We start from the raw sequence: 16,567 nt of genomic DNA on the forward strand, positions 1-16,567 counted from the left end.
CGGGGCTTAAGTGGTTAAAATTGGACAGTTCATCAAGGACTGGCTAAATTTCGATCCATCTATGGTTGTTCAAACTCAAGTGAAGTTGATCCAATTATTGGTTGCCTTCTCTCAACTAGGAATGTTGGAAATGTTTAATTCTATCAGCCCATGCAGCCAATTGGCTGCAGCACTGATAAGTGACTTCTGACAGCAGAGGAATCCCCGCTGTCAAAATACAATAGCACAGAGGGTGGATTCCTCCATCCACCTTGCTTATGTGGATGGGTTAATCCATGTATCTATCTATGACCAGCCATAAATACATGTTAAACAGTATCCTGCATTTTCATTAGTCTGGAATTGTTCTTTAACAAAGATATTTTATATTACTGTTTCAATTTCTTTTCATAAGAATAAAATAATAAAGATATGGATCTACCAACATTTATGTATATCTTTGTTTTAAGAACACATTTACAACTCATGTTAGATATTTTTCCATAGGGCAGGAAAAACTGCCTATTTATGTATATTTTAACTAAGTGTGGCCTTCACTTCAAAGGTGGATTTCTACATTTTGTTTGCTTTTTGATTCAAAATCAGGATTGTTTACTTTCTTTGATAAGTCACGTACTCCCAAGACCTTTGTGTTCCGTAGTGCACATTCTTCACACTAGTAGTACATTAAACTGCTGAAGCACACAATATACCAGCAGAAGAGTTCAGAAAGTTTAAGAACATTTATGCAAAGAGAGACAAGCACATAGAAGTAACATATACTGTATGTATTAAGCTTACCATAAGAGATTTAAGCCAATCCTATTTAGTCCCCTGGTTCTGCTAAGAGTCAAGGGATATGATCAGATCTCAACTTAACCATGCTGGTGAAGGGACTTAGCATTATTAAAAAGTGGACTTTTATAATTTATTACTAGCAGTAGTATATAGGAATGAGCAGAATGATGCTGGCAAAATTGATTCTCCACAAAATTATCAATTTCAATAACCGATCATTGAGTGGTTTAGGCTTTATTTTTATTTTTTTCTCTCTTTTTTTACATTTATTTACTGAATCTGTGTGTGTAGGCAAGTTGCCTACAGTATTTATAATAGATACTGTAGGTAGTTGGCTGCCCAGGCTGATGAAGGGGTTAACTGTTAGCACTTCTGTTCCCCATTTTTTTTACTTGGGCCACCCAATGACATACATAAATAGGGGGAAAGGCAGAGTTCTGGGCCCGCTCCTGCACATGCGTAACCAACATGGAACACTAAGAGGGACTGCTGCACCCAGTGGGAAGACCGGAGAACTACCAAGCTTTGGAAAATGCCAGTAATGGACTATCACCTGGTTAAGGTACACCTGGGCTGTTTAGTTTAGTTAGATGCACTGGAATATACTTGTTGGACTCTGCTACAAACTTTCAGTAAATTTCTATTAACTGTCTTGAGCCTGGTTTGAAGTCATTCAAAGGGGTGCATGATGGTCTCTGGCGTTATAAGGTCTACTTGGCAAGACAAGCAGGAGGAGGAGTGCAGTTGCTATGGGTAACCAGTAACTACTGCAAGGTACATTGCAGCCAGGCATGAAGCATGGCACCTGGTGTAGGCGACAGGTACTCTGGTAGCGAGAGGATCAGTGTTCTGGTTCCCTCCCTAGTGGTTAGTTTTTCAAAAGTAGCTGGGACCAAACCCGCAGTACAGAAACCTCAAATACATGACCGTATGGTACAGGAGAAGTAAAGAAGTTAAGTAAGTGCATGCATAAAGGCCACACTAGGTGCATTCTGTCACTGGGAGAAAGGTGACTTAAAGTTAGGCTTTCACATGAACACCGTCCCTGTCTGGTCCCAGCCATTGGTAAGGGCTTGCATGACGAAAGGTTCCCCCCACGTGCAGGGCGAGTGGCTTCCCCAACATATGTGTTTAGCTAGTGTATCTTGTTTAGTTTAATTTATTTCATTCAGTGTTCACTATATTTTTTCATTTTGTACTTGATCATGTTTACATACCTACCTACCTACCTACCTAAAAAGAAATGAGGGTCTGGGTAGTTTTGAAAAAGCTTTCATAACCTTCAGGAATCATTTAAACCACATAGCATCCTTAAAAACCACCTCAGTGTCTACTTCCTCGTTAACACCAATACATTTTGGTAAAATGACAGCCCCAATCCTCCTTAGTGGTATAATAAAAATATTGGAATTAATATGTTTACTACATTCATTATAACCACTAACTTCCCTGTTTTCTGAGCAGTAGTCAGATGCATGTCTTAGCTTGGCTTTGCGGTTCAAACTATGTGCTCAGTGATGATCATTGTAACAGCAAACGCTTGAACTGTCATGAATGGCTTTCATTCATGACTCATTGTTTACTATCATGATGCTGTGAGTAGCCACAGCTGTTATATGGTACAGGGTGCTCTAATTGGCCCTGGTACCATGTGACCACTGTAACCAATCACATATCACATATCACACACAGTTGTAAAAAATTATGTCATGAATATATTTCATTAATGACTGTTGTTTACTAGGTGATATGTGATCACTTGGTATCTGGGCTGATCACAGTGGTCCAATACCGCGAACTGCGATTCACTATGCCCAGTGGACACAGCAGTCACAGATCGTGGCGCTGCATGACCCAGGGGGCATGCGTGAGGCGCTGGAATGGGACAATATAATGTTACCTTTTCCGAAATTAACAGAGCTGCTTGCCAAGTGTTGACACCCGTTTTTTGGGTGGAACATGTAACGTGTTCCCACTGCTGCAGCCTCTCCCTGACCCACTACCTCTAGTGACAGTGAGCTTGGGATCTTCTCCCTGTACTCGCTGTCACTATGTAAAAAAAAAAACGCTGCCTTGCGGGGCTCTGCCCACCCCGCTATGTCATTTGTTCGCAGAGGGGAGAACTACAAGTACGGACAGCCTTTGCAGCTTTCGGTTTGTAGTTCTCAAATAACTACTATGGCGCTGTTAAGCTCTCTAGGTAGTTCATTGTTTCTTCTTGTCATTGTGTAACTGCTTGCTCCTACGAGGTATGAGCAGATAGCTTACAGTGACAATCTTCAGGAGTCATCCATTGCACCAATGGCTTGCTGATCGCGGGTGCAATGCTATGCAGGCCCCTAGTAAAAAAAATAATTATTGCACATTTTTTACCTGCAAAAAGATGTGCGTTAATTTTTTTTTTTTACAAAGGTAAACTTGTCCTTTAACACAATAGTCCTTGTTTTTCTGAGTCGGCCCCCATGACATTGTTTTATTACTTGCTAATGTGGCTGGTAAGTCTGCTATTTTTCATTTTGCTTTAGAGTGGAACTCCAGGTAATTTCAATTTTCACCTAAATACACTACATTCTTTTTATTACCAATTAATAAATATATATATATATTTTTTATTTATTTTCTTATAGTCATAGTAGTTACCTGTTTAGCCAACTATGTAACCTTTAATTCCTGTGGAGAGCCAGCAATGCTGTTAAATCCTCTGTTCTGCATCCCCTAATCTCATATAGCAGTGACGTCATCATGTCAGCGTCTATAGCTTTATAGGCCAGCAGATTTTTTACACTGAGCAGAGTTGTCAGCCCTCCAATCCACATCTCCACATCTTCTAATCTAACATAGCAATGACATCATTACGCTGGTGTCCATAGCTCTATAGCTGAAAGATTGTACTCTTACACCAGCTGTAGAAAAAGTGATCCGGGGCTCCCCTTTAGCAGTAGCATTTCTAATAGCTATTTAAAGCCTCCTGAGAGATTATTTCACTTACTGTAAGATACTGTGTATATTGGTGTATTTACTTGTTACTATAACTGGTTATTAACAGTTTTTTTGTGTTATTTCAACTGAGCCCTGGCTATTTATCCAGGGCTTAGTTGATTAATACTCCTTTTAAGCCTTCTTTTTCAGTAAAGCGAATCTAAAGTGTTAAAACGGATCTGCGTTGTGTCAGTGTGTCGTTTAAAGGTATACACAACATGTCTGAACCTAGAGTGTCAGTAGAGCTGGACGGTTTACAGGGTTAAAGCTGCACAGAAGAACATACAACTACAAGCAATCCCCAAGGGGGCAGTGCTACATTTGGGGGCTCGTCTGGGATGTTCTTTGTTGCTGCAGACTCTAGTCAGCCCAGTCACGAGCGATTGAGAGAGAAAGAGATGGACCCAGATCTCAGGAAGTGAATGTACAGAAAAGGAGATCCGACAGTGGGTGAGGGCCTTAGCGCCAGAGCAGAGGGCCTAAATCTTGGATGTGAAGACAGAGTTTTACTCTGGACTTTGTGTGGGTGTTGATGGAGTGGCAGGAGGATATACCTGCCTTTTTCAGGGAAGAAGAGATATCCTTGACAGAAGGGGTAATTGCTCGGGTGGTCCCACTAAAAGAGAGGGAAGAGACCACAGAGGGCCCATCATCACCGCAAGCCAAAGCGGGCATAACGGGGCCATTTGGTGCAGACTCCTGGGATGCAGACCAAGCTCAACTGGATCGGGTCCTGCAAGTGGCCTGCCAAAATCCCCTTATTGTGTTGAATTAATGGCTAAAAGTTGAACAGACGGTCCCTACCTACCTAGATCTGATGAGAGAAGTAAGGGAGGAGGAAGCTTTGTTGGAAGAAAAGAATCAAGGGGCGAGAGAGCTAGTTGCAGGAGAGAGGAAGAAGGAGAGAGCTTCTGTCAATGTTGTTCATGCAGAACCTAGTTTCTCGGATGAGGACAGTGAGACCAAAACAGACCAAGAGGGGCATGAAAGTCCAGAAAGCAAGAAGTTGGCTGACGCCCCAAAATCGTTAGAATTGATGACTCAAGTCGCTCAAGTTTAAGCTCAGATATATCAGGCTCTAATGCAAGTAATGGAGACTCATGGGAAAATGCAGGAACAAGGATTCAACCCTGGAGGGTCAAGGCTATTTCCAACCAGGGAAAGGAGATGTTTTGAATGTGGAGAAGTTGGGCATTTCAAGGCTAAATGTCCGAAAAGGGGACTCAGTCCTAAGTTGCTGGCAGAAGTGTTGAAAGCTTTACAGAAGATACTCATTCCAAAGAAGGAGGGAAACTTCCGGGGACCTCAGTAAAGGAGCCAATTGGGCGTCCCGAGACCAAACAGGGCTCCAGAGTTAAAAAAGTATCTTTGAAAAAGTAAAGGAAAAAATCTTCTGTTTGTCCCACTACCTCTTTGCCTGTATCTAAATATGAGTCATCCAGGTTGGGGGAAAAGACACAAGATGTCAATGCGCCCTCTCCTATACGGAAATAGAAAAGGGCCCTGTCACCACAGAGGAAGTTAGTTAGGGCTCAGACTCCGGAGTTACAAGCCACAAATGTGTTGAAACAAGAGGTAGAACTAACTCTATCGCCACAAAGGAAAAAAAAGTTAGAACCTGGCCTACGGGTGCACAAGCCAGAAATGCACTGAAGAACTTGGTAGGACCCTCTCCAATAGTTTTGATGCAAGTGGAAGGGATGTACACTAAAGCTTTGCTTGATACTGGAGCCCAAGTGACACTCTGATACAGGGATTTCTATAACAAGAACTTGAAGCACATCCCTCTGTGCAAGCTGGAAGAGCTCAAGATCTGGGGCATTGACACCCAGAACTTTCCATACGATTGATACATACCTATTAGGATAAGCTTTGACCCTTCATTGGCTGGGAAGCCAGAGACCTTTGATACAGTAGCAGTTGTTTGTCCTCAGCCTCTGGGAGCAGGACAGAATTCCTTGTTGATAGGAACCAACACTGGCCTAGTGTGAAAACTCCTCATACCGTTAGCCGCAAAGGGCTTGGTTGCGGAGGAGATACACCCACAGTTGAGACATGCTTTTCAGTGTGTGGTCCAGGAGCAAAGGGCAGTGGAAAGGTTGTGGCAATTGGACACTCTATTGAAGCCCTGAGAGAGAGTATGTATGAAAGCCACTGTCAAGTTGTCTTGGGCCACCCAGGTCCATTCGTGGTTCTGGAAGCTGACCCATTGAGAGAAGAGACAGGGATAGAATTGTGCCCAGGAAGATATTGTTGAAAACTGCGGGGAGAGTCCTGGTCAGTGTCTGCAATGTTACCGGTCAACCTGCCGGCCTAAAACCTCAGCTGGAGCTAGGGTGGGTGAGTGCAGCCACTCCTGTGACATTGGAGGATTTAGTTCAGGAGGCCACTGTATATACATATATACGTATATACAGTACGTGATTCCACGCAGCATGGCCACTCTATAGCAGTAAAAGTAAATATGCTATGGAGCGGTCGGCAAGTGGTTATACCACTTCTAATGTTTAAAGCCATTATAAGATGAACTCCACTAAATTACAGTACATTTCTGACAGCATATGGAACATCCAAAATGTATAGAACACATCTAGATTGCAAAACATCATTGAATTTTTTTAAACTTTTTAGAAAATTACAGAACTGCAGAATGAAATTGAAAGTGATTCTAAAGGCAGAAGTTTTTTTTCTTAACGCATTCTATGCATTAAGATAAAAAATATTCTGTGTGCAGCTCCCCCCTCAGCATGTCTAATAATTACCTGAGCCCCATTTGGATCCAGCGATGTTGCACCAGAGCCCCAGCTGTCCGGGACTCTTCCTCCTAATTGGCTGAGACACATCAGCGGGCGCTATTGGCTGCCATTGCTACCAATCAAAGTCAGTGAGCCAATGAGGAGAGAGAGAGGGGTGGGGCTGAGCCATGGCTTGGTGTCTGAATGCCCCCATAGCAAACTGCTGGCTGTGGGGGCACTTGGCAGGAGGAAGGTGCCAGGAGCGCTGGCTAGGGACCGGAGAAAATGAGGATCTGGGCTGCTTTGTGCAAAGCCACTGCACAGAATAGGTAACTATACTATGTTTATTATTTTTAAAGAAAAAAAAGCCTTTAATATCACTTTAACAAATATTAAATTAAAAAATTATGAACGTGGAGTAATATAAACACTAGGGATGACCGAACTTTTGAAAAGATTGGTTCGACCAGAACACCCGAATTTCCCCAAAAGTTCCTTTCGGATTCCGGAACCCCATTGAAATCAATGGGACCCAAACTTCGGGAATAAAAAAACACAATTTTGAAGCCCTAAAACCCAATAAATGCCCCTAAAAAGTGCCTAGGGTTCTGGGTCATGCCCCAGGGACTATGAATCAGGCAAAAAAAAGTTCTTAAAAACTGTCGTTTTTGATAGAGAGCCAATTATTGAAAAAAACTATTGAAAAAAAAAAAAATAGATTTCTTTGGATTTAGTGTCTGGGGGGTCTAAAACGTGTACCTGTGAAGTTTCAGCTCTGTAGCATGTCCAGAACCAGAAAAGACATTATTTTTCTTAGAATTTCAGTAGCGCAGGGATGGTGTTACCCTCCTTTCACACCTGGGCGTTTTTGTTTCAGGCGTTTTTCAGGTGTTTTTTGAAGGGGTGTGGAGGCAGGCATGACATCTGAACTTCTGTATATATATATATATATATATATACACACACATATATATATATATACACACACATATATATATATATATACCCCTATACAGAAGTTCAGATGTCATGCCAGAATCTGCATAGTGGGGTCACCCTGACATGGCAGAGTGGGGTCACCCTGGCATGGCAGAATCAGGTCACCCTAAACTACACTATGGTCACCCTGACATGGCAGAGTTCGGTCACCCTGGCATGACAGAGTCAGGTCACCTTAAACTACACTACGGTCACCCTGACATGGCAGAGTTCGGTCACCCTGGCATGGCAGAGTCAGGTCACCCTAAACTACACTATGGTCACCCTGACATGGCAGAGTTAGATCATCCTAAACTACACTACGGTCACCCTGACATGGCAGAGTCAGGTCACCCTAAACTACACTACCGTCACCCTGACATGGCAGAGTCAGGTCACCCTAAACTACACTATGGTCACCCTGACATGGCAGAGTCAGGTCACCCTAAACTACACTACGGTCACCCTGACACTTAAAAGTATCCCTACAAAAACTAGATTATTGAATCTAGTTATAGTGGTATATAGTACCCTAACTACACTGCATATCCCTTTCCTCACACTAAAAGAACAGCTCCATACAGCAGAAGATAATTGCAAAATGACACAGGAGCAGCAGAAGAAACACAAATGCTTCCACTCTCTTCCACAGCCTCTGTATTACAGTGCTAGAGGTTTGGCGGGGCTATGTTATATAATGTTATATAATTCACTCCTGATTGGCCTCTGGACCCCGTAGTCACTCCAATCACATTCCTAGAAGAATCCTGTCCCCTCAATTGGCTTTTACTGACGTTTCTGGGCCAATCACGGGCTTTTAAAGCCCAGTTCCTATCCCATTGCATTCTGGGCGGTTCTGGTGACCGAATTCTGAACTTTTACTGCAAAAAGTTCGGAATTCGGCCGAATTCCGAACACCCAATGTTCGGGTCGAACCGATAGTCGACCCGAACCATTCGATCATCCCTAATAAACACCAGAAGTGACCATGGAACTAGAAAAAAGGTGAGTAAATGATTGTGATACAGTGTATTTTACAAGGGTTGGAGTGTCAGTTTAGGTCGTTTTAACAAAGGTACAGCTGTTCTATACTGCATGTTTTTAAACTACATTTACATATTTTACAATATTGGTTTTACAAATTGAAACATGATACATCCTGTAATACATGACAAACCATTCCCAGAGCCCTATGGGTTAGCTAAAAAGGCAACAGTAGCTTGCTATGCAATTGTTTGTCTCAGCCAGCTGATAAGTGATGGCTCACAGCACTGATGACTCAATGGGGGACGTTTATCAATACTGGCATATTGATTATGGTCGGTAATCTGTCACCTCTTTTATTTTATATAGTAGGTTGGAGACAGATTATCTGTACACACATTGAATCATTTAATCAGATTATCTGCAACTGTTTTAAAAGTACTCTTTAGCTTTTCTTAGTCCTGCAACAAATGTGTGGGTAAATTAACTCCCAAAATGAGGTGCTTACAGTTGTGGTAGAAGAGAGGACAAAGACAACTGCTATTTGGCTACACATTTACACAGAACTAAATGTATTGCATTGAGCCCATGATGGACCAAAAGATTACTTATATTTTTTACATGCAAATTGCATATTACTGTATTTGATACATTCTGTAACTGCTTTAATAAATGTTCCCTATGGAGTTCTGTAGGAAAAAAAAAAATATTTCAGTGCAGCTGTGATTGACACAATGTATTAATTGATTAATCGATAAAAAATCGCAATTCTGATTCAACCCCCCTCACGATCTTAATCCGGCATTTCCACGATTAATGTCACAGAGCAGTTCTCTGCTCAGAGCTGTCAAAGAAAAAAAAAAAACAGCCGACAAAGTTTATCACAACATTGCTCAACTCTGAGAGATAAAGATAAGCATTGTATCATTTGGTTCTTTTAGATCAAAGGGATGAACTTTAGTCTGTAAATTAGGTCAGTTTACCCACTTAACTACCTCAATACTGGGCACTTAAACCCCCTTCCTTCCCAGGCCAATTTTCAGCTTTTAGCGCTGGTGCATTTTGAATGACAATTGCGTGGTCATGCAACACTGTACCTAAACCAAATGTGTGTCATTTTTTCTCCACAAATAGAGCTTTCTTTTGGTAGTATTTGATCACCGCCAGGTTTTTTATTTTTTGGTGCACAAATAAAAAAAGACCGAAAAGTTTGAAAAAAAAAAAACGTTTTTTTGTTTAGGTTATACAATTTTGTAAATAGATACGTTTTTTCCTGCACTGATGAGCACTGATGACGCCGCACTGACAGGCACTGATGAGGAGACACTGATGGAGTGGCACTGATGGGGTGGCACTAATATGCAGCACTGATGGGCACTGATATGTGGCACTGATAGATAGCACTGATATGCAGCATTGGTGGGCACTGATAGGCAGCGCTGATGGGCACTGATAGGCAGCACTGATGGGCACTGATAGGTGGCACTGATGGGCAGCACTGATCGGCACTGATGGGCGCCACTTATCGGCACTGATGGGCGGCACTGGTGGGCAATAATGGGCACTGGTGGGCAGCACTGATAGATGGCAATAATGGGCACTGGTGGGTAGCACTGATAGATGGCATTGGTGGGGAGCAGTGATAGGGAGGGCACCACTGGCAGGCTCTCTGAGCTCTGTTTGCCATCCCTGTTGGCCATGGTGGGCATCCCTGGTGGTCATGGGTGGGCATTCCTGGTGGCTCTAGTGGCACCCCCCCCCCAATGTTATGATTACCAGCACAGACCCCCCCTGTGATCAGTGAGTAATTAGAAATACTCACTGATCCCCCCGGCTGCAGTACAGACCCTCTCTTCTTCTCCTCACTGACAGAGATTGAAGCCGTTACAACGGCTGTGTTTACATTACAGGACGGCTGTGATTGGACACAGCTGTCATGTGATCAGGAGGGCCAATCACAGGGCCTGCCGCATGTTGTTGCTCTGTGTCTGAGGGACAGGCACATCGAGATCGCGCCGCTGCGCATGCCCGCGGTGGCGTGATCTCGCTCCTTCTGAAGGACGTTTCCCGGAACGTCCGATCAGAAGGACGAGACTCCCACCCGGCCGTATATGTACAATGGCCGGGTGGGAGGTGGTTAAAGACTAAGACTTTTTCTGACACTTGTTGCTTACAAGTTAAAATCAATGTTTTTTGCTACAAAATTACTTAGAACCCCCAAACATTTTATATATATATATATATATATATATATATATATATATATTAGCAGAGACCCTAGAGAAAAAATGGCGGTCGTTGCAATATTTTATGTCACACTTTATTTGGGCAGCCTTCTTTCAAACAAAATTTTTTGGAAAAAAAATACACAGTGAATAAAGAAAAGAAACTAAATGGTAAAGTTGACCCAATTTTTTGTATAATATGAAAGATGAGGCGACGCAGAGAAACACGAAAAAAGCAAAAAAAAAATTGTGATTATCATTTTATACAGAATCGTGCAGCTCTAATACAATGCTACCAATGTGACATGGATACTAGAGCTGACCAGATGAAAGACTACTTATTAATATGCAATACCTAATACCAATGCCCTAATTTTTTTAGTCCACTATTCTTTTCCTGTAAGTGGAAGTAGCCTATTTGCTTCCTTTAAGAACAACAGTACTTGCATAATACATAGCATGTTGGTAGCTTTTATTTTGCTACTGTCACCTGTCAATTAGCTGGTGCTGCTCTACCTAAGTCTAATAGTTTTAGAGTGGCATGTGGCCTTTTGAGGGTTTTAAGGTTTAGGAAATGGAGTGGGTGATGGTACAGATAACTATGCTGAAAATTGGGGGATGTCTGTGTGCATACTGGAAATGCTAAAATCTATTTTAATGTTTAATTTAGAATATTTAACAAAGACAGAGACAAACCCAGTTGTGTGTACCCCAGACCACACATAGGTAAGGCCAAATATGTAATTTTAATCGGTTTGTGATGATTTAAAAAACTATTCTTCAGTAAATCGCCATTGTTATGTAACTGGTTAATGATCTCAACCAAACATTTATTGTCATACATCTGGATAACTGAACATCTAATACTGCAGTGTCTTTGTGGCATTAGAGTACACTGGTGACATGGTTGAATCACTCCTAGGAATTCCACATGCCATTCACAGTAGTTTGAAGAAGACATTACTGGGCAGCCAGCCAAGGGTTGAAGTGTCATAGTTAATTACAGCTCTAAAACTGCATAGGTTATGGATATAACAGATGTACACACATGTGCTTCATTTGCACCGCTCTCTAAAACATGAATTAAATGTCTGTAATATAATTTGACAATCAGCTCAATGCTAAACCAGTAAAGCAGAAGAGGTTACATTATTACACTATGTTAAAGCTATTAAACAGCACTTTGTTCAGTGATTATGGTACCACATTATGATAAATCTATTAAAATAGTATACTTTTTATATGTGGTCATTGTTTAGATATAAAAAATGACTGAATTTCTGACTGCTTTTACATTTAATGTTTCTTTTGCGCCTCTCATATGAAAAGTAAATTTAAATTTAGAACTTAAGTTCAGTGCATAATATTTTGCTATTAGTCATTTTATCATTGTATGTATCCTGTATTCTTATCTATTAACTCGTATTTGAAACCATCAACTTACCAGGATGTCCTTCACCCACAGATTCTGACGTGAACATAAAAGCTCCACCATCTTCCACTGAGTGGTCATTGCAACCATCTACTGGTCCATTCATGTTGTAGTCCTAAATAAAACAGTTTAAAGCTGGAATAGGAAATCTGTTCCTTTGTGTAATATGCAGAGCTGAAATCTAAGAGCTGTCTTTTTTTTTCACCCAGCAAGTCTGCAAGACCTTGTTGCTGCCGGAGGCTCACTTAGTTAACTGTGTGTATTTAAGATTGTACACGCCTCTGTGTGTGTGTCACAGCTGACCCTGAGCTGTCAGTCAGACCATCTCTCCTATATATGGGAAGTGAAAGTTTTTCATTGACCATGTGGGAAGAATAGAATAAACATTTGCTTGGCGGGCAATCAAAGTGTGTTTTTGCATGTTTGCGTATCCACACAATAACATGCGTAGCAAAGATCACAGTAATGTTCTAGCATTTCAATTCAATAGAAGCCTGTACTGAAAGATATATGAATACTGCTATTGCTGATGTATCCTGGAAATCAATAATTGACTGTCTGTCAGACTTACTTAATGGCGTCAACACTTTTTGATGCGGTGACCAATAGCAAGCATGCAAATCAGGTGCTCTGACTTTTTTTCAAAGGGAAGTCAGAAGTATTAGGCTTCATGTACACTACAGCTCCTAAACTTGAGTTTAGAAGCTTTTGGCGTTTATTTGCTAAAGCTCCTAAACTCATCTCCATAAAAGCCCATGAGTCAATGTACAGTTAGGCTTTTACTAGAGTTTATGAGCTGCTGCAAATAGCGGAGCTTCAACCGCCCTCTCCTGAATGCCGAAGAATTGCATTCAGCATAGGAACGTTTTGACTGAAAACGTCAACCGCAGCAAAACAGCAGCAAAATTGCAGAGCAGTTTTACGTTTTCCCATGGCCAGCGGTCAAATGTGTACATGAAGACTAAGTTCACATATTTCTTCAATACTGACGTTCTTTAACCACTTCAAGACTGGACTGTTTCCAGTGGCGTAGCGTGGGTTGTCAGGGCCCGGGGCAAGGCAAGTAATTTGCGCCCCCTAACCTGCGGACTTTTAGCACTCCCTGGGTCTCTTCCTACAATATTACTGATCAGCCTGATTCCTACACTGACCTACCTGATTCCTATACTGGCCACTACACTGACCTCTATACTGACCTACCTGTCCACGACACTGACCCTTACACTGACCTACCTGATTCCTACCTGACCACTACACTATCCACTACACTACACTGCCCACTACACTAAACTGCCCACTGCACTACACTACACTGTCCACTACACTGCCCACTACACTACACTGCGATACACTGCCCACTGCACTACACTGCCCACTATACTACACTACACTGTCCACTACACTACACTGTCCGCTACACTGCCCTCTACACTACAATACACTGCCCACTGCACTACACTTCACTGTCCAATACACTACACTGCCCACTACACTGCCCACCACACTACACTGCTCACTACACTGCACTATACTGCCCACTACACTACACTGCCCACTACACTGCATTGCCCACTACACTGCCCACTACACTACACATTACACTGCCCACTACACTACACTGCCCACTGCACTGCCCACTACACTACAATACATTGCCCACTGTACTACACTACACTGCCCACTACACTACACTGCCCACTACACTACACTGTCCACTACACTGCACTGCCCACTACGGTGCACTGCCCACTACACTACACTGCCCACAACACTGCCCACTACACTACATTGCCCACTGCACTACTTTATACATAGTGAGGGCTCTCCACTCCAGTCCAGGCTGCTCCCCTCCCCCCTTCCTCTTCTCTCGATGCCTGCCAGTCTGCAGTCAGTGTTCTCCAGTCCAGGCTGCTCCCCCCCCCCCCCCACGGTCTCACCTTACCTCTCACAACGGCTGGCTGAGTGTCACGACAACAGGGAAAGATAGATAGATGAATGATTACTGACTCTGTGACAGTGCCAGGCTGCTGATTCACTCGCTGAGCTGACTGAGCTCTTCTGAACATGCAGCCAATTGTGAGGAGAGGCGGCACAGGCGGGGCTTGGCTTGCAACATTTCCACATGCGCCGCAGCGCCACTCCACCCTACGCCAATGGACAGGTGAGGCACAGTCCATCTCCGCCCTGCCCCGCCATTTTCATCCATAGGGCGCCCGCTGGACATCTCCCAGCCTAAACATGGCGCCAACCGCAGACAGCGTGTAATACTGTGTCAGACAGAGTGACACTGCGGGAATGTGCCCCCCCCAGATGTTGCGCCCGGTGCGGGCAGCCCCCTCTGCACCCCCCATACTACGCCACTGACTGTTTCACCCCCTTCCTGCCCAGGTCATTTTTCAGATTTCAACTTTGTCACACTCTGAATGACAATTACTCAGTCATGCAACACTGTACCAAAATTAATTTGATATAATTTTTTGAGACAGATAGAGCTTTCTTTTGGTAATATTTATTCACCTCTGGTTTTTTTTTTATTTTTTGTTATTAAAAAAAGAAACACCATGAGCTGGACTGGAAAGACTTGTGTCGTTTTACAACCAGATTAACTATATAACTGTGTAACTATGGAAACTTTGAAAAGAAAATTATAGTTTCTGTTATAAAACTTTGCAAAAAAAACATCTTTCTTCATAAATGTGGGCCAAAATGTATTCTTCTACATTTCTTTTAATCTGTATGAAAGTTATAGAGTCTAAAAACCATGGTATTTATTGTTTATTTGAACACTGATTAATCCTTATATACTGACACTTATATACTGACTATCTAATCTATCGAGGCTCTAAAATGCCAGGACCATACAAATACGCCTTAAATTTCCCCTTTTTGGAAATTAAAAGTCCAAAGTTGTCAATTAATAAGATATATCTAACACACAACTTAGGCATATTTAGAATTACACTCTAAAACCCATTCTACTACTCCTCCAGTATGGCAATACCACATGCATGAGATTCTTTTACAGCCAAACCACATAGAGAGGCCCAAAATCCAACGAGCACCTTCAGGCTTTTTAGGGGCATAAATTATGCATCTAGGTTCCTGACTACCTTTCACATTTTTGGAGGCCCTGAAGCACAACAACAGTAGAAACACCCACAAAATGACCAAATTGTGGAGAGTCAACATCTCAGGAAACCCCAAAATTCTCAAAAAGTTTAGAGTCATGCACCAACCTGAGGGCTTCTACCCAAACCAATTCAGGTACATAGAGACAATGTACTTGAGTCCAAAATCCATTCTTGTATTTAAGGTTAATGTCCTTAGCAGGATGTTTAAGAAGTGGGTCATTCTCATACCCCTCTTTGAAAAGACTCAAGAATATCTTGGAACTTGTGGCCCCCTATCAAGTTCTTTTGAAGAGGAAGTAAACCCTCCTCAGGAAGTTGTACCTATAGGTAAGCCTATGATAAGGCTTACCTATAGGTACTGTAAATATCTCCTAAACATGTACGGTTTAGGAGACATTTACCTTTAATGCAGCCAGTGACGTCACTGGCGCATGCGCTCTGAAGGAACGGCTGATCGTGCCGTTCCTTCAGAGCCCCGTGCCGTGACCGTCGGCTCCCGCGCGCGTGCGCGGGAGTGACGTCACCGCGGCTCCGGCCAATCAGATGGCCGGATGCCGCGATCCCGGAAGACGGGCGACTGAACATGTCGCTCGTCATACAGGTAAGAGAGCGGCACGGCGGGGGCTCGTTCTAAGGTAAGTATTTCATAATGAGCTAGTATGCGATGCATACTAGCTCATTATGTCTTTCTCTTGCAGGTTGTAAGAAAAAAAAAATTTTTTTGAACGAGTGTACAACCTCTTTAAGGCAGGATTGTACCTTCAGGTTGCCTTCCTGGAGAGCCTGAGACAACATTGATAAGGCATCAGCTTTACCATTCCTTGACCCAGGTTGATACAAGATAATAAAATAAACCAGGAAAAGAACTTGCTTGTGTAGAAGACAATCTCCATGCGGAACTAATAAATTCCAAATTTTTATAATCAGTGAGAACAGTTACAGGATGATAAATCCCTTCCAGCAGATGCCTCCATTCAGAAAAGGCTTCCTTTTCAGGGAGCTAAATCGACCACAAAGTCTATAGAGATTGAATCCCATGGTCCTGATGGAACAGGGAGTGGTTAGAGGCTCTATGCTTCCGCTGCCAACACAGCGTACACAGATCCTACCGATCCTGGTGTCACATACACCCCCATATGGGATCCTTCTCGATTTACCCTCAGCAAACAGCAGCATTCCTGATAAAGGGGGAGTCCTTTTACCCCAAACGTGTTGGCTTGATCACATGTTGCTACATTCAATAAACAACTACCATATCATCTCTCGACACGCATTCCATTGGATATCAGCCGTTCCCTCTCTTTCTACCTCTGCTAGTACACACGG

At 42.7% G+C, this 16,567-nt stretch overlaps 1 protein-coding gene across 1 annotated transcript in view; it reads right to left on the bottom strand.

Annotated features, from left to right (window-relative positions):
- MAT1A (methionine adenosyltransferase 1A) overlaps positions 1–12,429 on the bottom strand; it is a 77,642-nt gene extending 65,213 nt beyond the window's left edge. Inside the window, exon 1 of the mRNA XM_082269405.1 lies at positions 12,123–12,429. Within this exon, the coding sequence (XP_082125531.1) occupies positions 12,123–12,216 (94 nt within the window). The 5' untranslated portion in view covers positions 12,217–12,429. The remainder of the gene's footprint in view (positions 1–12,122) is intronic.
- Positions 12,430–16,567: the final 4,138 nt, after the last annotated feature.

Source organism: Pelophylax lessonae (genome assembly GCF_965119305.1).
Source record: "Pelophylax lessonae genome assembly, chromosome: 9".
In the NCBI taxonomy this organism is placed as follows: Eukaryota; Metazoa; Chordata; class Amphibia; order Anura; family Ranidae; genus Pelophylax; species Pelophylax lessonae.